Source organism: Labrus mixtus, chromosome 3 (assembly GCF_963584025.1).
Source record: "Labrus mixtus chromosome 3, fLabMix1.1, whole genome shotgun sequence".
Taxonomy (NCBI): domain Eukaryota; kingdom Metazoa; phylum Chordata; class Actinopteri; order Labriformes; family Labridae; genus Labrus; species Labrus mixtus.
The window spans coordinates 17118030-17140906 of NC_083614.1; the positions used below are offsets into that span (position 1 = coordinate 17118030).

The following is a 22877-nucleotide window of genomic DNA, read 5'->3' on the forward strand; positions in this document are numbered from 1 at the left end:
AATTCCAATCAGATATGCACAAAACATTGAGCCATTATTTTTAATAAACAGATAAAACATCGGCAACACAATTCATGATTTATTCACCATTCACCCTGTTATTATTAGGCTACATTGATCATAATACACTTTTAAAACTTCGGCTCTCATTACCTCAGCTGAACAACCACAAAACCACAATGTTAAACATATGGTATATTAAACATAGCCACATGTTTGTTTATTAATAAGCTAAAGAACCTCCTTAACAAACAGACAATATTCAACTTTAGAGCCTAATTGTTGTTTAACACGTCTCTTATCCAGCGTCTGAAGGATGATACGCGAGTGTAGACATCAGGAGTACTGGGGTCTCCACAACGCTGGCCAGAGAAGGAGACGACACCTGCTGCAGCTCCATCACAAACCAATGGACCACCTGAATCCCCCTTAAATATAAGATTACAAAAGAGTTGGTTTAGATTTTCATAACAATGTTTAAGAAATGATGAAAGAAACCACTGCAGTTGCAATGGATTTAAAATCAAATCATTAATATTTCCTAAACTAAAGGTGACATTATCAATCAACAAGTGTCTCTGCGGGGTATTCGTACAGTTAGGCCTACTGCTTTGAATCCTGCAAAGTGAAAGCCCCATCATTCCACTGTCCTCGTTCAGTCCCTTGCATCATGTTGTGTTAACAAATCTGTTTTTCAGGTAGAATGTGGTTTTGTGAAATAACGCACAGCAGACTTAGGACAGTATTGTCCGACTGTGCAACACTTGTCCCTTTACCTAATCTACCTTATTTATCAAACTACACCTAACATCCCTACTTTCAAAGCCCACTAACGTTTCCTTATGGGGTTTTCTGGAGTTTTGTTGCAAATAACCAAAAGTCACAATAATAATTACTGCAAAAACTCAAATCTTATGCTGCATCTCCATCACAAACCAATGGACCACCTGAATCCCCCTTAAATAGAAAGATAGAAGACACTTCAGTGAGTATATGTGTTCTTGGTATAAAATATCGTCTGTGATCAATTTCATGTGCTATCTATTTGTTACTTTGGAAATCTCAAATAATGTGGCACAAGATATAAAAAAAACATTACTTTTCAGTTCTTGTTATATCCACATCAGTTAGAAATTTTAAATATTTTTAGTTTTTCACCATGCAACCTTACACACACTTCAAACTTCTTCAGCGGTCAATGTGTAACCACTGTATTTACTTACCGAGCAAAAACCTTGAAAGACACGGGCCCCAGTGCCACAAAGCATTGAACTGGTGATGGGAACAGCTCCCCATCTCCTCTGACATGTCCGCCGAGACAGAAGTGTTACATTGACTTCCTGAAGCCTGGTTGCTATGGTGTTGTTATCCCCTATATCTCCCCAACCAGCTGTGATGCACTCCCTCGGCCTGCCTGTTTTCGGAGGGATGAGCTGCACTGCTTCAGTCAGTGCAGCACTGCCACCGAGCTGAGAAAAGAAGATCAATGTTAGAAACAGCTCAAAACGCAGATGAAACGATAATTGGGAGTATTTTTTTCAAACATGATAGCATGTTGTGAACAACAGTTGAAACTGTCCGCACCTTCAGGAGCATGATGTCATTTTCATGTCCGTCATAGTTGGGATGTGGAATGGACCTGGCCACTCTGAACTCTTGCTTTGTAGATTCAACACCGGACAGAGAATCAACTCCAACTACAACTGTGAACGGTCTAGAAATCACAATCAAATTCTGAATGGACTTTATGACTTTTTTTTAGGTGCCAATAATCTCTTATGTCTAAAAAACATCTGTCAAACACATTAGAACATACGGCATCACAATCTTAGACTGCTTTTCATACATACGCATATAGTACAATCAAAACTTTGAGACTTTAAATAGGTAGAGTAATTCTGTCAGAATTTAATTTCCTGCTGTTTTTCTGTTACTTGGTTTTGTCACAAGAGCATAACTGACTTTTATTTTTTTTAAATCTACATTTGGGCTTTTTATTCTGTATCTTTATTTCGAGATAGGACAGTGGATAGAGCCTGAAACCGGGGAGCGAGAGAGAGAGAGAGAGAGAGAGAGTGGGGAACAACATGCAGGAAAGGGGCTACAGGTTGGCCGCCCGCTCTCAAGGACTTAAGCCTCTGTACATGGGGCACACACAATAACCACTAGGCTAAAAGCTCCCCAATAAGAAGTTTAGAAAATTGGCCCTGCTTAGTATTTACTCTGATTGAAAAAAACAAAAATGTCTAGCAATCTAAAACACAGGTTGATTTTAATTCTGAATTTATATGGAATTAAATTAAATTGGCTGCAATGGTCATAACAATATAACTTGGATAAGTTATAATAATTAATTGGATATAACAAATGTAAAATTAGATTATTTCATTCTTTAGGAATTGAAATTTATATTCCTGAAGACATTTATATTGTGGGGAAAAATTTCCGGAGTGGTTTACATTGTATTTAGCATTATTTCAAATACCAAGGTGTCTGTTGTAGTTATTTGAGTAGTTCTCAAAGCTGAAAAAGACACAAAATGAAAGTTCAATTTTTTGTATTCTTACCTATTTATCAAGCAGTGTGCTGCTGTGAGCACAAAGTCCTCTTTCACCAGAACTCCCCCGCAGAAGTGCTGACCTCGGACTTGCAAAGAGGCCATGTAAGGGCGAGAGTGGGGTGCAGCATCTTGGCCTCCCACGATTTTTGAACCATCAGCCCCTGACACACAAATTAATCATTTATTCTTTCCTCACATTTAGACAAGATACAGTTTTACTGTATAGATATACGTTGTTTTATTAATAAAGCCTAACTTACCACTCAGGATGAAAAGCAACAGCTGTATGAAGATCAGTGCCATGGTCTCTGGTCAAAGCAACACTTTCCACACCAGTCTTTAAAGGTTTGGAGAAGAGAACATCCTGCTTCCTTTGTGGTCTTTATTGCTTCAGTAAGTTTGGTAACATACTTCATGCTTTTCTTTTTGAAGTTGTGAAGTTGTTAGTAAGATTACAAAAGAGTTGGTTTAGATTTTCATAACAATGTTTAAGAAATGATGAAAGAAACCACTGCAGTTGCAATGGATTTAAAATCAAATCATTTCCTAAACTAAAGGTGACATTATCAATCAACAAGTGTCTCTGCGGAGTATTCTTACAGTTAGGCCTACTGCTTTGAATCCTGCAAAGTGAAAGCCCCATCATTCCACTGTCCTCGTTCAGTCCCTTGCATCATGTTGTGTTAACAAATCTGTTTTTCAGGTAGAATGTGGTTTTGTGAAATAACGCACAGCAGACTTAGGACAGTATTGTCCGACTGTGCAACACTTGTCCCTTTACCTAATCTACCTTATTTATCAAACTACACCTAACATCCCTACTCTCAAAGCCCACTAACGTTTCTTTTCTGGAGTTTTGTTGCAAATAACCAAAAGTCACAATAATAATTACTGCAAAAGCTCAAATCTTATGAAGTGTATTTGTCTAATTTCTAGTCCAAAATATCTCAGTACACTTATTGTAAGCCATGTTTGTCCAACAAGTCCAAGCGATCATCTTTTATCAGGATATTATAAGCAAAAAACGATCCCTTAATGGCTTGTCTAGGCAAAAAAAAATCTGCACATGGAACAAGAAAATACATTTTTGAGTGTATTGAAGTAAGACGTACTTTCTAATTTAGGGACATCTTGTTTGAGGCATTCAACAGGTAAAATGTCAGATTTTTATTTTTTTACCTCTCAAAACAATTAATGCCATATTTCTTTTTGCTTTCAATTTCTTGAATTAAGATCTTTGTTTGGACTTGTCAGATAAATATGTCTTATAATAAGTTTAATGTGATATTTTTGACTAGAAATGAGACAAACACACTTGCTAGGATTCAAGTTTTGCAGGCAGTCAACAGCAGGCATTGTGAGTTGACTTCTAGGTCCAACAAACATGGCGAAACACGTCTCAAGAATAATGTTGCTCTAACATGCAGGTTTTCTTTACTGTGTTGACTCCTCAATTCTCCAAATGTAAATTTTTATAAATGTGACAACAGGCCTCTTAGAAAGATTGGAGGGCCTTTTTGGTTACACTCTTGTGGGAAACAGAAACTCAGTAATTCTATATGATCTATATGACCGTTGAAGCCTTCACCACAGAGCTGAACAGGAACATATCTCTTATCAATATTTCATTTATCGGCCTAATCCTCCTGCCCTCCTCACTAAATAGCTTGCAGAGTGAGGTTATAAGTAATTACCTGTTATCTGTTTATGCTTCCTTCTCCTTGTGCTTGATGAATGCAGTTAATCATCAAACAAGCTGTTGGGTTGTGCAAGGTTAACATTGAATAGTCTGCAGGGAACATTACTTTCTTTTATTTTGTCAACTCCCAAACATGGATCGTATACCTGCTGGTCACCATTCTGCCTGTCCTGCTCAATCCTGAAAATGTTGGGCATTAACTCGACCATGATGATTAATTGTTTTCTATAAGGTTGTGTGGAGACACTCAATGAGAGCAGTTATATAACTCACTTCCATCCAAAGAATCTAGACTAGTCTGATATAACTGGGTCAGTTAATGCTGTGTAACACTTAAAAAGTTTATATAAATGATTAATATATACAAACAAATGTTGTATATCTAACCCTACCCCTAACCCTAACCCTAAGGGCCTGTCTCTTTCCTCATAGTTTGATATTGGCCATTGATAATTGAATGCTTAACCTTGTTTAAGTTTTATTTTTAATTTAATCTTTAATCTATTTAATGAAAATGAAATCTGAATAGAAAGAGGAAGTTTAGAGGTGAAAAATAAAAACATTTCTTCATGTCTCGTACATATTCTGCATATGTTGACGTTGTAACTTAATTGAAACCGGTAACATTGCCGTTGTAATTTGAATTTGCGTGTCCACAGAGCATTGTCACAGTGTTTTCATGCCAAAACCGTCTGCAGCTCGCAGTAAAAACATGAATACCCAAACGAAAAGCTCAAAGCTCTGTGACTGACATGTCATGTATACAAATTATACTCTACCCCACTGAGACACCAAGGTACACAACTGACAGTGTATTTGTATGCTAGCCATATGGATTGATGGTCAACCATGTTAACACAAGTCAATCCTGGGGATGGTCTTGAAGACTTGGCATGTCCCAGACTGTAGCGCCCTCTCTGGCTTTCTCAGGTGTTATTACAGGGATAGAATGTAGGCTCCTAATTTGTGATAAAGAAAATCTCCAAAGGGTTAGTATAGCATTTTTTCCCCTCCTAAGCAGGTAAGCTGTCTGATGAGTTGTCTAATTGTTATCTTTAAGAACAACCCCATGCAAGTCAATTGCAGTGTAGAAACCTGAGGGATTGTGACAAACAGTCTTCCTCATGAATCTGCTGTTCAGTTGTATGGAGCTTGTGCTTAACCTTGGTTGGGAAATTGTATATTGATTTGGCTAAAATATAAAGTGTTATGAATTCAAAGGCTTTCACTTAGTAGGAAAGCAAGCAGTGTGAATTTCATAGTAACATTTATAGAAGTGAACTTTTTGTCTGATGAAGAGGTTTGAAATCACTGCTTTGGAGCTTCATGCCCTCATAAGGTCCGAAGGTTCTTGGCTAACCTTGTGGTACTCTGATTGTATTAATTTAGATAAGAGCTACACAAGATAAGATAGTCTCTTATTATCTCACTGCTGCTTTAGTGGACTTGTAAAAAGATTATGTAGATCTTGGAGTATGTTTGGTTGTTTGTGTTGCTGTGCTGAGCTACGTGTTGATGCAGTTTACGCAACAGTTAAGTCTGACTAATGGAATAGAAACAAATAATAGAATGCCTTTAAATCACCACATTCAGCTACACACTTACATTCCTTAAAAGTTAAAAGTTATAAATAGAGTTAACTAAAACAAGAAAAGTATTAGGATAAATTGAGTGCATTCAGTGTAGTCTTCAGTATTGTAGGACCATTGGATGTTAATGTACATTACAAAGATAAAAACTGCACATGTTATGTATTTTATGAGATACTTAAAATGAAAGAATATTCTACCCAAATGTTACATAAATATGTTGTTAAATATTACTGCACCTTTATATATATATATATATATATATTGCACAGTAAATGCTGAAAATGATTGTACAGTAAATGTTAATGCATCATAAATGATAATGCACATAAATATATGTCATGCACCATGCTCATATACTGTCAACTGTAAGTCCTGTGTCCATGTTAAGTAATCTCATTGAACAAGAGGCATTCCACGACTTTATAGAGTCAGTCGTCTCTCAACTTGAAGTCTGGGGTTTCACCCCCTGCTCCATCTATTCATCCATCCACATGGTACCTCAGAATCATACACATCACTGGAACAACTGTCAACAGCCTTATTTCACTGGTTTGATAATATGGGGAACCAATAATTGTAAAAGTGCAACAAAAACTGGTCTACCCTTAACCAAAGACACACTTAAAGTTGCAGAGTTAAAAACCAGATGCGGATGTGTTGATTGGCAGAAGTTCAATTTCAGTCAAGTTGCAGAAGTTCTGTCTTTCCAGAATATCAGCAAACCTTTGTTAACTGTTCACCAGTGGTGGTTCAAGGGAGAGGTTGGTTCACTACTTTGGTCCAGACTTAAATACTTTTACAACTATGCGATTAACTACAATTACAACTGTTATGTAAAGTTCATGTCCTTGTTCAGGAGAACATTTATATTCATTTATTGAGTAGTTGGATTTATGAAACAAAAAAAATGAAAATATTGCATACACTTGTATATCATAAAATAATTATCTTGCAAGCACAGAACTACTTTTTAAAATAATGTCACTTTGTTATATAGCCAAAGAGTAGATGTAAATGTCCCCTGTGTTTCACTGTGGCCAGCAGAGGGGGCTGCATCTCCTTTCCTGCCCTTGCGATTGTTTAAGTGTTGGTGCATCAGGGTGAAGCATGTACTACATAGTCATCAGTTAGAGCAGGCTTCTTTTGCACGATACCCTTTAGTCGCCTTCATATTTGATTTTTTCTTACTATAAGCATTACTTGTTGGAAGATGAAATGCTTGCTGCTCATAAAGTTTAGCTTGTGGAGACAGCTTCTGACACCCAATCAGAAAGTGAAAGTTTTAAGGGGCAGAGGCAGTGGTACTTCAGTCTATCTCTCAGATATCTGACATTCTTTTGAATCTCTCCTTTGCTTTGTTTGTGGAGACTACTCACTCAGCCACATCACATGAACCCTATGAACTCAATCTTCAGACCTATTTTCTTTGATGGGTAACTATCCAGGCCACTGAAACATGTTGCATGACAACAATGTGAGCTGCAGAAACCGCAGTTTACAGATTCAGGTATCTATTTTCAGACAGTCACAGTTACCTGCTCTGTATATTCACTATATTTTGTGACACGACAGCACCTTTTTAGCGCATCAATAGGCTTTCTTACAGGACTTCTTATACTTCAGATTTGCCCTCTGAAGTTTAATAAGTACCTTTGGAAGAAATGCTGACTTTTACTCAGATGATATTTCCCTGTTTGATGATAAATGAAACAAAAGGAAATACAGAGATGGTTATTTAACTAAATACATGTATGTATTTTATTGCATTTGAAATAAGAAGCGAACACAAAATGACTTAACACAGTAAAGCATCCACAATGAGAATAGAGAGAGAGTTTGTTTACAGCACGATTAAAAACATTCAGCAATGTGATAGTAATAAAAAAAATACATATTTTTTTAAATGAAGCCCAATATGTAATAACACATTTAAAAACAAGCTCTACAACCAAGCAGTTGATCAGTAGATGTCTATGGGGGGGGGGGGTTAAGAGTCAGTGACATACAAAACAGAAAGATGATTCTGAATAGTTCTGTTTAACAGCCGCCGTTTTTCTTGACTTCACTGATCCAGTGGAGATATTTCGATATTTTTGTGTAGACGTTGGGAACATTTGGATAGTCACACCTCTTCCTATTGAAAGACACAACACCAACAGCCTTCCCATCGCACACCAGAGGACCGCCAGAATCACCCTGTGAGGAAAACAAGAGCTTTATCTTTTTATTCAATGTGTAAGTCAAACCATTTCAATCAAAATCTGTATTCATTTATTATTATTTTTTAAGTTTAAAGTTGTGCTACATTAGATAATGGTAAGCACAGTCCCTGTTTGGTGAAGCCAGCCGGAGAACCTACACTGAATCTTTGTTTCACTGCGGATGGAGTCACGAGAAACACTTTAAACACTTAAAAAAAGTTTCACAAGTCATAAAATGTTTAAGTTTAGGTGTACGTATGCTATATTTTTGGTTACAGTTTCATAGATCCACCTTGAACCAGACAGTCCTTTCCTTAGGGACTATATTTTATAATCGAACTGCTGTTTGAGGCAGCAAGTGCTGTAGATATCAAAGTTGGCTCTTATTTTGACAGAGTGTCCTGGTCACCATATAGACTACTCTGAATTCTTCAGAGGGATAACGGCATCAGACAGCTGTGGCTTACTGCACTGAATGAAACCATCAACACTGAGACAACTCTGAACTTAACACCACTTATTTTTCTAGGGAGGGTTGTGCTAAATCAATGCCCAATAATCCAGCTAGACTAAAGAGTACTACATGACAATAAACAAATTAAACAACAACAACAAAACCACATAAGCACAACTGAAAAAGTTAACCTGTTTACAGGGCTGTTTCTGATGTGAAGTGGTGAAAATATTACAACGTAAACCACACACTAAGGGTTTTTTTTTTTAGGTTTTTTTTACAAACATGACTTTTTAATTGTCTGAAGTATGAACTTCTAACGACCCGATCCGCAGTGGTGTATACATTAGCTTTTGTGACTACATAGCTTGTCTTAACATGGGCCTTGCTGACTGTTATACTGCATTTAATACATTAACTATTTATCATTCAACAACAGAAACAACTTGATATTTTCCATGAACAAACAGAAAACATACCTTACAGAATCCTTTGTCTGTCTTATATCCACCTGCACAGATAACATTGGCAGGAAGATTAACCTTCCATGTTCTCTCACAAGTCTCATAGTCAACCACAGACACATCCACCTCTTGGAGCACATCAGTAGGCCGACCAGAAGTTTCTGTGGCGCCCCATCCAGCTACAGAGCACTTGGCATTGTCCTTTATTTCTATCTCAGACTCTGGAAGTTTAATCGGTTGCACGCTTTTGCTCAGTCGAGCTTTCTTCAACAGCTGGAGACACAAGAAGTGAAATAACAATTCAGAGCTCTTTCTCTGGAAAAAAAAGCATTGTTCCCCCCTGAGACACTTCAGCTGCTAAGCTATCTACAGAACTTACTTTGAGTAGCATGATGTCATCACCAGTAATTTCATTTTTGTAGGATGGATGTTTGCATAGCTTCACTCTGTATCTCATCGTGCCATTATTCACCTTCTTGAGATTGTGGGTACCAAGAACAACACTTGTTGGGGCCCTGAAGAAGTTAAAAGGTTGTCAGTAGCTTTCTTAAGCTGTGCAGACAAAAGAATAGCTAGAATAAATGAAAATCTGATAAATATTTTTGCTAAATGTAAGGTTAGGATTTTTATCTGTTCTGTGATTACTCACGCTTTTGTACAGTGTGCAGCAGAGACTACAAAGTCTTTACTGATGAGGAATCCACCACATTTATGTGTACCTGCATCATTCTGCAAGGAGGCCATATACAGCATCTGGTTGTCCGGGGCCTTTTTACCATGTATGATTTCATTCCCGAGGGCTGTGAAGGTTAGAAAATAAAGAAAAATGGTTAGTTAAAGGAGCATATGTACGCCAAAGACCAATAACCAGATTCATAAAATCTTACTGTTCATTTCAAGACATCCAAAAAGAACAAAAAGCAGACACTTGTGCAGAGAGTGCATCATGCCGGCAACAAATTCAACTCTTTGGTTTTTGGGTCTCAGCTTGACCTTTTTATACTTCAGTTTGCTGAGTAAGCAAACCTGAAGTTTCCATTTGCTTCACCTCAACTTTTCAGCCCCGTACTCTGTGCAAAAGAGCAACCTTCAATTGACATTTAGTGGTCAGTGCATGCGATGAGTCAAGAAGTGAGGCGCCACGCAGAAATGCAATTTTTACAGTAATATATATGAAGCCTGTGGTCCTGCTGCCTGGAAGACCTGCAGCGCACATATCTACATTATGTGATCGGCATGTGATGAACACGCAGAGTCTGTAATCATAATTCAATTCATGACCGTTTCATACCACTTAAGGCAACTCTAGTGTTAGTGAACTTTAAATCGAGATGAAATGTCATGAATATGTTTTTTATCACTGTGACTTAGAGGTGTTGGTGCTTGTCACTTCAATTTGTCACCTAAAACCTGTTAGTGAGAAACAGAAACCGCAGTATGCTGCATCAGTGTGCTCACATTCTCAGTAATCAGTAAACCATACGCTGAAGTCATGTGATCATTAACTGGCAGTTACAGGTCAGAAGGACTATCTTTACACACTGTGTCACTGTGTTTTTTCTTGAACCATGATAGTGAATGACTTTTGTTATAAATTGTGCACTACAATAATATCAACTATAATGAGACTGGCTTGCCTCACAAAGTTGATATCCCTCTACTTTTAAATAAATAAATGGGAAAGTATTTCTGGAAAAGGAGCATAACTTGACTATATGTATGATTCTGGTGTGCAAAGCAGGAGGAAGTAGAAATTGTTGGTTTTTGTGGTGTGGTTGCATTAACACCTTCCACAAACTTTGAATGTTGTTGTGTTGCAGTGAGGCTTTAGATATTTGGTAAAGCCGTTTTTAGGAGTAGTTAAGATTCCGGTAATGTGTGAATCTTTCTTTTTTGGGCTGACACGGATTAAAATAGCTACTATAGATTAGCAGGCTATAGATTGGTGACCGCGACCACCATCAAATAGAACCTCAGTCTGTGGGAGACATGAGGGTAAACTAGCTATTTAGCTAATGTATTAGCCAATGATGTTGACTGTGTAGCATTAATAACCTGGTGTCTGGTAACCCCTGGCTCCACTCGAGCACCACCTTCTCTCTTTTTTAGCTAACTACCAACACGGCAGCAGGGAAATGCTAAGCTGAAGGCTAGCTATAGAGTTAACAATCCAATGGGTAACGTCACAGTATTGTCATTTTCCCATACGATTGATTTATACAGCTATTATTTTTTATATTTTTTTCAATGACACTTTGATTAACTGCATTTTATTTATTTTTAGATTATTTTGCTTCGCTGTCCTTTCTGTGCTTGCAGAAACAGAATCATTATTTTTTGTTTTTATGAAACTAGAATTAAGTTAAAAAAAACACAGGCACAACACATTCCTTGTGGTGGATCTATGTGTCACAGCCAAAACATGTTTCTTCAGAATGTGAGACAATCTGGATGAACCAAAGAAACCACCAGTTGCGGCTGCACATATGAGCAGTGATGTTCCCACGGTCACAGAAGCACCTAGGTCAATGCCATTTTTTTTCTTTCTCTGTAACATAATTTGCTAGACAACAAATTTAAAATGACCCTTATTACCCAGTCGGATGATTTGCTTATTGAAAACAATTCAGAATGTAAAAACTTATTTTAATTGTGGATATTTCAAGTTTAATGAAAAATACATCACAGACACGCAGATACATTTTATTGGATAAGACACTTGTGTATTGGTTTCCATTGATTCAAGTAGTCACAGAAGGACTGCTTTCATTCCAATAGTCTGACTAATGCAGCAAGCTGACTGAGTCAAAACAGCACTTACAGTCACAATACATTCACATGTTATACCTCCACCATGAAGACATCTTTTTTTAAGGCCCTTACATTTTTAACAATTCTTTTTCTTCAGAATCTCTTTGATCCAGGGCAGATATTTGGACACGTCGGTGTAGACGTTGGGAAAATCAACTGGGTAGTCACAGTTTTTACCACTGTTGTAGGAAACAACACCAACTGCCTGCTTATCGCACACCAAAGGTCCACCAGAGTCGCCCTTTGAGGAGAAAACAAAGTTTCATTTAGTCATTCTAAAAGATCTTTATATCTTCTGTTTGTGTTTGACACCAGCAGATTAAAAGAAAACCCACCTGACAGAATCCATTTTTTGTGCGGTATCCACCTGCACAGATAACATTAGAAGGAAGCGTGTTTTTCCACTGCTTCTGACATTCCTCCAGGTTAATGACAGGAACTTCCACCTCTCGCAGATCATTTTCAACTTCACCTTTAGTACTTGTCATACCCCATCCAGCCACCTGGCATTTTTTGTTGTCTTTTAGTTTCATTTTATGACTTGGAAGCTTAATTGGTTTAATTAGTCCTTTTTTACCCAGGGGAGCTTTCTTTGGCAGCTACAAGAAATCAAATAAGAAAGAAAGTGTTACAATCTGACCCAACAACCTTCATAAAATGTGCCTTTTTCTTCAACAAACTTCAGGTTAAGAAAATATTTTGAGTTCTGTGAGGTATTTGCTGTTGCACACCTCACATGTAAGGACAAACAGACAGAATATTTTGGAATTGAGTCGGAGTAAAACAATATGCTTCAATATCTTACCAAATGAATGAACTTTAAGCTACATACTTCTGTTAACTTGTGGAATCAGGAAGAGTTTGATTTTGTTTACTGTGATGACTGTGAAGATGAAACTTGAACAAATGTTTGGTAAATAAGCGAAACCATTTTTTTAATTATTATTTAATCATAACATTACAATCAATCAGAATGATCCGCGGATAATACAAGCTTTTTAAACTGCTCAACAGTCGAAAGGTTTTTTAGACTTTCAACAAAACTGCTTCGATGTATCCCGCTAATATGGTACTGGCCAGGCATGAACTATAAGAGAGCTGGATAAGAAGCAGCTAGCCGGGTCGCTGGTGGTGCAGTGGTGCAGTGGTGCAGGGGTTAGTGCGCGTGCCACATGTATGGAGGCTGTAGACCCCCAAGCGTGCAGCCCAGGCTCAAATCCGACCTCTGGCTCCTTTCCCGCATGTCATTCCCCACCCTCTCTCCCTGATTTCCGACTCTATCCACTGTCCTATCTCTCCAATAAAGGAACAAAATGCTCAGCAATAAATCTTAAAAAAAAAAAAAAAAGAAGCAGCTATAAACTGACCTCCCAAAAAGTCAGTCAAGTTTTTTTTTTTTTTTACAAACTACTTCTAGAAAGAAGATGTCTGTAAAACAATTTTCAGGATTGCCTTGAAGGTCAATAATTACCCTATGATATTTCTTTGTGACAGAAAGTGTTTCTATTCATTCAGGTTATAATAATTAAACTTTAAGAAAGTCTATTTTTAGCCTCTGTACATGGGGCGGGCGACATACCTACCAGGCTATCGGCGCTCCATAATAATTTAACTTTTATAGCACATAATACAACATACTGTATAGCAAATAACTTGGGACCATAAGGTTGTCTTACTTTGAGGAGCATGATGTCATTCCCAGATCCAACATCCTTATAGGATGGGTGTTTGCACTTCTTCACAGAGTATCTCATTGTTTTGTTGACTTTGTCGAGATCATGTGTGCCAAGAACAACACTTTTGGGTTTCCTACATAAAAAAAATAAAAATACTGAGAAATTAACAGAATGATTACGACGGAGGATTAAGGCCACGTTAAAACATTTTTTTTTTAAATTTATGAGATTAAAGTCGTAAATTTACGAGATCAAAGTCTCGTAAATTAACAAATTTGAGACCAGCCTGCACAAAATGATGAAAGTAGAACTCATAAAGTATTTTCCTCTGCAGACAACTTCCTCCAAGTCAGTGTGGTTCTTTCTTCAGAAAAGCCACAGTTTCTTGCAGTATCTTTTCAGGGTGCTGATATTTTATGACAATGTGAAGATGATGATGTGCCTAAAGCATGTGTAGTTTCATATCTGCATAAGTAAAGCCCCAACACAACTATTTGTGTCTGTTATCGGTCTGCCTTGTTAAAGTGTCTCATGTGCAGAGCCAGTTTGTGTCCTGTTCATCATTTTACAAAGAAACAAGGTCTTGCAAGTTGAAGTGAAAACTTCTCTTGAACTAACTGTTTTACCAAAGTAGCCTCTTTCCTTATTAGTGAAACTTTTAGGACAAGATGCTCCATGTTTGTCATTTGAGAACAGGATGCTGCTGCTCTTCTGATATAGACTAAAATAACGACTTTATTCATTTATTCTTTAAATACTTCTAGAGTTCTACTTTCATCATTTTCGCGCAGGCTGGTCTCGAACTCATAATTTACAAGTTTATTCTCGTAAATTTATGACTTTAATCTTCTAAATGTACAACTTTATTCTCGTAAATTTACAAGATTAATTTTTTTTTAATTATTATTTTTTTTTTAACATAGCCCTAATCCTCCATCGTAGAATGATATACAGTAACTGAAGACGAGAGACACTCACCACAGGTCACAGTGCGCTGCAGTGACCACAAAGTCTGCACTGATGAGGAATCCACCACATATATGTATACCTGCATCATTCTGAACAGAGGCCATATACAGCATCGACTTCTCCTTGGCCTTTTTGCCATTTATGATTTCACTTCCCAGGGCTAAAATATAAAAAGGAAATTTTAATATTTTCGTCTTTCAGTTTTATAGCAGGAGAACATAATGTGATTTGGTAATCTTACCATTTCCTCTGAAACCTGCCAGGACACAACAAAGGAAGAGCTTCTGCAGAGCATGCATGATGGTGATAGCACTCAGCCAGTCGTCTGAAGACTGTCAGAGACCCCTCAAAATGACAGTTTGTTCTCTGAGACCCTGTGGTTATCACCTGAATCAGCCTGGCATCAGTCACATCCTGTCTTTGTTTGTATCACTTCAACTGAAGACAGGCAGTATTGCAATTATAACATTCAATGGAACAACTAACAAAGTCTGATATTACTGTGTTCTTTGATTTCCTCCTTTAATTGTATTCAAGATATTTTGCCTTGAATCACACTTTCAATCATTTTCAGTCCCTATATATTAATGAGTTATTGGCCCTTTGGACCTTTTACTCTCAGAATTTGGATACTACAAGAAAATAGATTCAAGAATAAACTTTATTTGCTGCAGGTCTAAATGTGAGCTTTGTGTGGCTGCGATTTCGCTGCTTTAACAGTAATATGTTTGTTTCATATTTACTTAGCCTTATTGGAGACCTCAGTTGGAATCCCTTAAAAAATATTTGATCTGTCAGAATAAAGACATTTACTAAAGACACAGCCTCTTAGCTGTATCTTCATACAAACTGGGCTGTTAGTGGTGCCTCATTTAAATTGCTTAAGAACAAATGAATCTCATTTTGGGGTGACAGCTTAGAGGTAGGTGTGTCGTAGAGGTCCACTGATGATCTGCCTGGCAGATTTTCGGGTGGGTTAATATTTGACATTTGGGTCGGGGTCTGTTTTCACCCACCACTCTGTCTCTCCTAATATCCTTCCTACAACACTACCTGATTGGCCAATCAATACTAAAACCTGGATGCCACTGACATGCACAGAGACGAGATCAGCCTGGAGCAGGGGGAAAGTCTCATTTACTGTAAATGCATATCGGTGCCAATGATTGATTAACGGTCTCATGAACGACTACTTATCAGCATTGGCCCTGAAAAAACAGTATAAGTCGACCCCTAGAGTGTCGTCTTCCAATTGGTAGAGCAGTGGTCAGATCCCTCCACAGGGTAGGAAGCTGAACACTAAATCATTACAGAGGCAAGCTGTCAGTGTATGAATGTGCATGATGATTAGAAAAGTCCTCGCAACATTTTAAGTCTCACATAAAGCATGAAATTTGGAGTTGTAAAGTCCACATCAGAGCCATCATGCACTCAATGATTTCACAGTGTGACAGCTCTAAGCAATTACTCACTCAGTGTAAAGCACCTGAGTGGTCAGTAAAGCAGAAAAGCAGCAAAAGTCATATCCACCAACCATTTTGTGTTGATTTCCAAGGATTTATCATTAACATGCTTTCCCCAATTCACATGTAATTTTGCTATTGTAAGTCACAAGTTTAATTTTTTTCAGGAACTTGAATTGATATGTTCAACAGAAAAGGTTCAATTTTTACAGTCTCCGGCCCCAATGCACATATTACACTACAATTCCTCACATGTCAACATTTAGAGGTATAACATTATATACAGCATGAGCTCTATTTGTCTTTACTGTTACTGGTTAGTTCTCCATAATATCCAGCAGAGTGTGCCAGAGTCTGCATTAAGACTTTAAAAACTGCTCAACGTTTTTGCCACCAGAGGGTACTGCTTCTCCATCAGTTCATTCTAAGGTAATGTCACAAATTGAGCTGTCTAATTACTCCTCCTAACAGCATCTGTCTGACGTCTTTGGTCCATTGAAGTCAACTCCCTCATTTTAAGGAAAGTGTAAGCATGTCATCACACTAAAAAATACATGAGGTAGTCCCTCACAGTTTGTGCCATTTGGAGCTGTTAATGAAGAAGGAGAGTGATGCTTTTTTTATTCAATCAATCCCCCTGTGGACTCTACCAAAGTAGGAAAAAAAAAAGTCTTACACAGGCAGAGAAGAAATGGACAATTACGATAGCAACTTCTGGACTTTAGAGTAATTCAAACTATTACAAAAATAAAAAGATAACCTAGCCTTATACTTGAAATATTTAGTGCAGTTACAGGATTTGGGTTTAAAACATTCACTAAATCTAAAATGTCTGAAAAACAGCAACACCATCCATCCTCATTCATTTTTAGAACACAAGACCTCAGAGCATCAGAGTAAAACTAATGTAAGCTCTCCTCACTGCGGCCGCTGTGTCTGATGATCCTGCTGTAGAAGTGCAGCACAAGATGAAGTCACTAGATGTGTACGAGATAGCTTCTGTATGGTTTTGGTTTTTTGAACATTACATTTTGTTCGAGAAATAATGATTATGGTAGATGACACAGCCCCTTGATACATAAGAAAATATTTTCGAGGCATCATCATGTTTTCTTGAACCTTCATTGTATGTGAGACTGTATAAAAAAAAGATGACATGACAGCTCCCACAAAGTTAAGCCAAACACCCTGGCTGTACATGTCTAAAAGCCTGCCTCCTACATGTGCAGAGATGGGACATGTGTCAATCTATAAAGATTAGATTAAAATAACATGTCCAAGTTATAGTTTAGTTTAGTTTTCATAAAATGTTTTTCTGTCATTTCAGTTATCTTATCATTGATTCACGCCAGAGTGAAAAAAAACCCCACAAGAGTCACTGAATTTTTCTTAATCCTGAGTTTCCGCCTCAAACCAACACCAGTATCTGTTCTGCTGTGGACTGTAACAACCTAAAGGATGTTCAAAGTTTTTATCAGAAAAATTCAATATATTAGAGGAAGAGGCAGGACATCAACCTGCCAATCTGTACTGTGTGGACTCTGGCTCCAAAATGAAGTCAACAGCTCAATAGCTTCAGCAGGGGGTATTTTGGCTTCATCCTTCAACAGCAGGAGGTGATGACTCGTCATCCATTTGTATACAGTCCATGGGCCTCATTAACCATTATCTTCTTCAGAACTTTGTTAAAGTTCCAAAGAAAAACCAGAATCGGATTAATGACGTGTTCTTTAACAACAGAATTGTTCTTAAATTGATTACCGCCATGTTTTTCCCAATAAGCACAGAAAAAGGGCAATTTTATGCCCTTATGAGGGCATATTAGGGAATGTCTTGAGATAACATTTGTTAAATAAAACTTATTGATTGACTTCATCGCCAAGCCCTGACCTTGGGCTGCAGTGGAGCTCTAACAGCTTTTCTTAACATATAGCTAGAATTATGTGTACACAAAACATTATCCTCTTTGTTTTCCAAAACCAAATTGAAGCCAAGAGTGGAGTAGAAGATTGTTTCTTTACAGACTCATCATTTGGAGTGGCTGTAGCGTCCTCAAGTTTTCCAGCTTTAATCAAGTTCTTTCTCCTGACAGACTTTGACAGAGGAAACTGACCTGTGCACATTTTGCTAATTGTATGGCACAACCTTTGAGTTTTAATCCAATAAAAAAAAAACCTCAATCTGCTTTATTTCAACCTCCCTAAAGGAAAAGGAAAGCAGATTTCAACATTGTACAAAAAAAAAATTGCGTTTAAGGAAGAATATGCACCTGTTCATTTCTGATTTAAAAAACTGCAGGGTTAAAAAAAAAAATTCTACCTTGCAGGCAGTGACAAAACACAGAGTCTGTCTGGTTTCACTGGCACGAGGAATTACTTCACACAGCCCAGCTCGGGGATCAGGGTGGATAGTCTTTGGCACAATTAAAACTTTGTATGAAGCAGCACTAACTTTGGTCTTTTCCAGTCACTGACAGCCAAAGACAACCTCATGATGTTGACTGGGACGCAGGCCAACATGTGACTGCTCTGCTTCAGTTAGCCTGACTGTAGGAGATGGTCTGTGCTCCTTTTGGCTGCCACCACCTTTAAACTGATCTTCTTATATTAGCACACTCTTTACATTCCCATCTTTGTTTTCTTGGGTTAGATTTCCTCATTTAACTTTAGAAATACGAAGAATTGGTGTAACCTTTATACTAACACCCTGTGCATGTAACATTTCTTGAAGTTGTGGGAGCTAGCCTGATTGCTATTTGATGTGTTTCTTTAGGCATGGATCCTTCAGACACAAAAGATCCTGTAATATCTAAGAGAAACAAAACAGCAACATGTTTGTGAAACACAGGTAAATTACAATTATTAGATTACACTACAAACACAGTAACATTACTTTGGTTGTACCTTGTGTACTTTGACAGGTTAGGGTAAATGTTGATAGGAAAGAAGGCTTTTAAGGGTTAAGACCCTAACACACCAAGGAGATTGTTGGCCGAAAGTCCTTGCGATGTGTCCAGCTCTGTCGCTACCCGTCGGCCCCCATCTGCCCCCATCTGCCTTTTTTTGGCTGATTAAACATGTTGAGTTGGTGAGAGGAATCACTCTGATTGGCTGTTTCGGAGGTTTCATTTATGAAGTGCGGTTACTCCTTATTTGTCGCCTCCGCCTCTTTGTTTCTTTTTCCACTAAAAGACCAGGGACTGACAACACCAGTGCCATTTTAAACTTTTTATCAGACATTGTTCTCGATTAAAAGTACCCATATTACGAGTGGTGCGCAACATCTGTTTGAAAATGGTCTTCTCGTATCATAACAACGGACTACCACCGACTGGACACTCGCATGCGCAGAAAGTACTTGGTGGTTGGCCGTCGGCTGTAGTCTTAGCGGTGTGTTCAAGTGCAACTTTTTGGCCAAGACTATCATCAAACTATCATCCCTCCATCCAAGTCTTCAGTTTGCCCCCATGTGTCTGGCTCAGCTGCAAACATCCAGAGAATGCCTGACATGGGGTTTGGCTGGTTGGCAGCACATACCTGCGGCGTGGCACTGCAGGGCTTTAGGGGAACTGTGGTGCATGTGCCACTCAGCGGCCTTGTCTAATGTCCACTAAGTGGCTTCATGAACACTAATCCACTCAGTGATGAGAAGGCCACAGTCTGATGGCTCTGCTGCAGCCTGCCAAGAGGGCCCAGGCACACACTCTAGTACAGGACGGAGCACAGTGAGGACAAACTCCAGGCTTCACTGGGAAACATTGCAACTTAAATGAAATTTGATTTCCTTTGCTGGTATTTGACTGTGATGAATCAGTTTGCTCACGTTTTCCTCTTTCTTATGAAATATTTAATTTGAAAAGGGGACAAGGCATTGTATTGCTTTTATATGAAATAGAAGACTTAATAATGGACGGGATGTGGTTAAGATAGTTTTGGAGCTGATTTTCAATAGTGACATATTTCACATCTCTATAAAGATACGTTTGAACAATGCAAAATTGTGTAACAAACAATATTCAAGCTCAGACAAAGCCATACTCATTTGTTGCTGCCTTCACACGAATTTGATTAATGAATCATTTGTTACATTTTTGACTCCTCAAAACAGACAAAGATTAAGAGGTTTGGAAGGAAATCGAAATGGACAGAACAACTGTGATTCAGTGTTTGACATGGTGTCTTTTGGTCTTGAGATATCTCTATTGCTCTTTATTTTTCTATTTCTATTGGCAGATTCAAAGAGTTTAGATGAGTGCTTTTTTGTTGCTGCTCAAGTTCAGACTTCTCAGCTTGCATGGACACTTCCCCCCTCAGTTAATGCCTCCCTGTGTACACACCATCCCACTTCCATACCTTCAATACAATATTTCAAGCTCTGTTCAACATTCAAAGAAACAAAACATTAACAGGACATATTGTTTTATACCCCTTGTCCACCTTTTAAAAGATGGACAAGGGGTATAAAGGGGTCTAAATGAAACATCGGTGCTGTGCTTTGGTCAAAATATAACATGAATCAACCCTGTATGAACCAGCTCTCTCAGAGCGCTCCGTTTTGTGTGTGTGTCTCTTTAAATGCAATGATCCCCCCCCCCCCCCGAGTTTTCCCGACAGACATCACTTTGATGCTAGTGAGAATAAAAATGGCGGACCTGTGCAAAAGTTTTGCTCTAGCCAGGGGGTGGAGTCAATGGGTGGAGATACCAGGGGAGGGGAAGGGTATTTCTTTTACCAGAATCTCACTGTGACATCACAAGGAGAAATGAAGCAATGAATGTTGTGAGACCTATGCAGACCACAAACAAAGGACTGGATGTGTTTATTTCACATTTTTCACACTAAGGTTATCCAAATATATGTTCAAAAACACTTGGTTACCCATAATCCCAACAAAGCCCTAAGAAGCTCAAAAGGATTCTGCTATAGCTGAACATTAAAGCTGCAACAAATACTCTGCAAAGAAAAACTACAAACCTTCATTTTAGCACAACGTATCACTGAAATGCGAATCACGTCAAAATCCTGACTACATTCTGTGTTCTCATGCATTGGTCACAAACCTCAGCATACCTGGTAACCATACATACACAAGTCCACAAACTCACATGCACACTCATCTGTCGTCCACCCTTTAGTCTATCTATTCAGCATTATAACTTCGGCTGTTTTTGTAACAAAACAAGGCCTAATCCTAAATTCAGGGAGCTGTGAATGTGCCTCAACAAATGGCAGACAAATGAGAAGGATTAGCAAGGGCCTGTGAAAGAGTGAAAGGTTTGCCATTGATCTACGGTGGTCCTGTTCTCTTTCAGGGCCACTCAGTTTGAAAACCCCACTGAGTAAGAGCATACAGGGCCACTCCAGAGCCCCCTAGGCCACCGAGAGACACACAACAGCCACAATTAGTCTCAGGAGCTGTAATGGCAATTCAATAAGCGCTTTAAAATTGTGCCTTAGTCCGTCTGCCACCCCACAACCCCTCCCAGCCATCCCATTTTCGTCTACATACATAAGATTGGTATTATGAGTGGCGAGGGTTCTTTTTTTTCTTTCCCACCCACCACAGTTCTATTCAGTTGCTGTGAGAGAAAATGACCACACAGGGTTTCAAAGGTTCCAGAGGCTGCGGTTTGTTGTCGCTGAAGCAGCATGACTTGTGCCCCTGTAGATTTTGGCTAAGGCCCTCAAAATGGGCTTCTATTATTACTTTTTTTTTCTGTCACTCAGCTGCAAATTAATTTTTAAGCAAGTCAAAGTAACCTCTTTTGTATTGGGCCATGCAGAATCCCTAATGCCGAGTATTGTTTTCATAGATGTGCAGATGTGAATTTGTACTGTAATTCATGTTTTGAATATTTCCTTACATTGAATTCAAACAGAAAACATATCATTATCCTCTGAGCAGCCTAGCAGCATATATCCATTTCAGCGACAACTTTATAGCATGACTTACTCTGCTTACACTGATCAGATCAAACGCAGGCCAAACACCTGTGCTCCTGACATCAACACATCACAGCAGAGCAGGAGCTGAAGATGTCTTCTGGATGGCTGTCATTCCCATTCTCCAGGCTCTCTTTGGGACATTCCTCGTTGATTTTGCACAGTGTTTAGTTTTTTTTCTTCTTCCTTTTGCTTCCTGATCAAAGGCCAGAGCTTTTGATCAGGACTTCCAAGGGATCCCTCTTGTTTTGCTGGCGAGCACACTGACAGGATAGTGGTGGAGCAATGATAATTACAGCTCCCATTTGGTGTCCCTGGAACTGGCACCAGCAGCCAGTCGCACCCTCAGGCCAAGAAGAAAGGAGAGATTTTTGGACGTTTAAAAAAGAGGAGAGCCGAGAGGTAGAGGAGAAAAGATGGAGGACACGTTGACAAAGAGGTGAGTCAATCGAAGAGAACAGGCAGAAAATGGGATTACTTTATGCCTTGCATGTTTGAGTGTCTGTGCCAGCTGATGGTTGGATGGCGATCATATGTTCAGAGTCACCTGCAACACTGAAACACACTGTATTTGCACAAAAACAAAGGGACACTGCTAACTTGTCAGCATTTTCATGAAAAAAGTGCAAAGTGTATTACACCCAGTGTTGGGTGTAATACGTTACAAAGTAACATGTCTAAGTATTCGGATTACTTTTTTGTTGTAAAAAAAAAAATGAAACAAGTCAGGAATCCAACATTAAATTAGGATACTGTTGCATAAAAGTAATCTCGATTGTCTTGTTTTCATGATCATGTGAAGCCAAATTCATAATTTAAATAAAAACTGGATTAATTGCACATATGAATATGTACTCAGTTTATTCAACTTGCAAAATGGCAGAGGGGGCTGCATTTACTTTGGAGAAATACCCCCATAATGTTGAATTTTTGGACAAATGGGACACAATATCATGATAGACTTTAAGTTCAAGTTCAGTCGTCTTCATTGAAACAACAGTGCCTAATATGCCTTTTCCCAGTTCGTGGTCAGAATTTTAGCATAA

The 22877-nt window shown here is 38.4% G+C and overlaps 2 protein-coding genes across 2 annotated transcripts; both read right to left on the minus strand.

The window, feature by feature from the left end:
- Positions 1-26: 26 nt before the first annotated feature.
- On the minus strand, positions 27-14789 carry LOC132971973 (transmembrane protease serine 9-like). The gene is made up of 11 exons (XM_061034804.1): positions 14668-14789; positions 14436-14586; positions 13458-13590; positions 12117-12380; positions 11860-12022; positions 9690-9770; positions 2821-2868; positions 2568-2721; positions 1585-1714; positions 1224-1469; positions 27-428 (listed from the first exon to the last, which is right to left on the minus strand). The coding sequence occupies exons 1-11, from the start codon at positions 14723-14725 to the stop codon at positions 276-278; spliced, it is 1581 nt and encodes a 526-aa protein (XP_060890787.1). The 5' UTR covers positions 14726-14789; the 3' UTR covers positions 27-275.
- On the minus strand, positions 7580-9967 carry LOC132962496 (duodenase-1-like). Its single transcript, XM_061033454.1, has 5 exons — positions 9858-9967; positions 9690-9770; positions 9350-9485; positions 8986-9243; positions 7580-8047 (listed from the first exon to the last, which is right to left on the minus strand). The coding sequence occupies exons 3-5, from the start codon at positions 9425-9427 to the stop codon at positions 7889-7891; spliced, it is 495 nt and encodes a 164-aa protein (XP_060889437.1). The 5' UTR covers positions 9428-9485; positions 9690-9770; positions 9858-9967; the 3' UTR covers positions 7580-7888.
- Positions 14790-22877: the final 8088 nt, after the last annotated feature.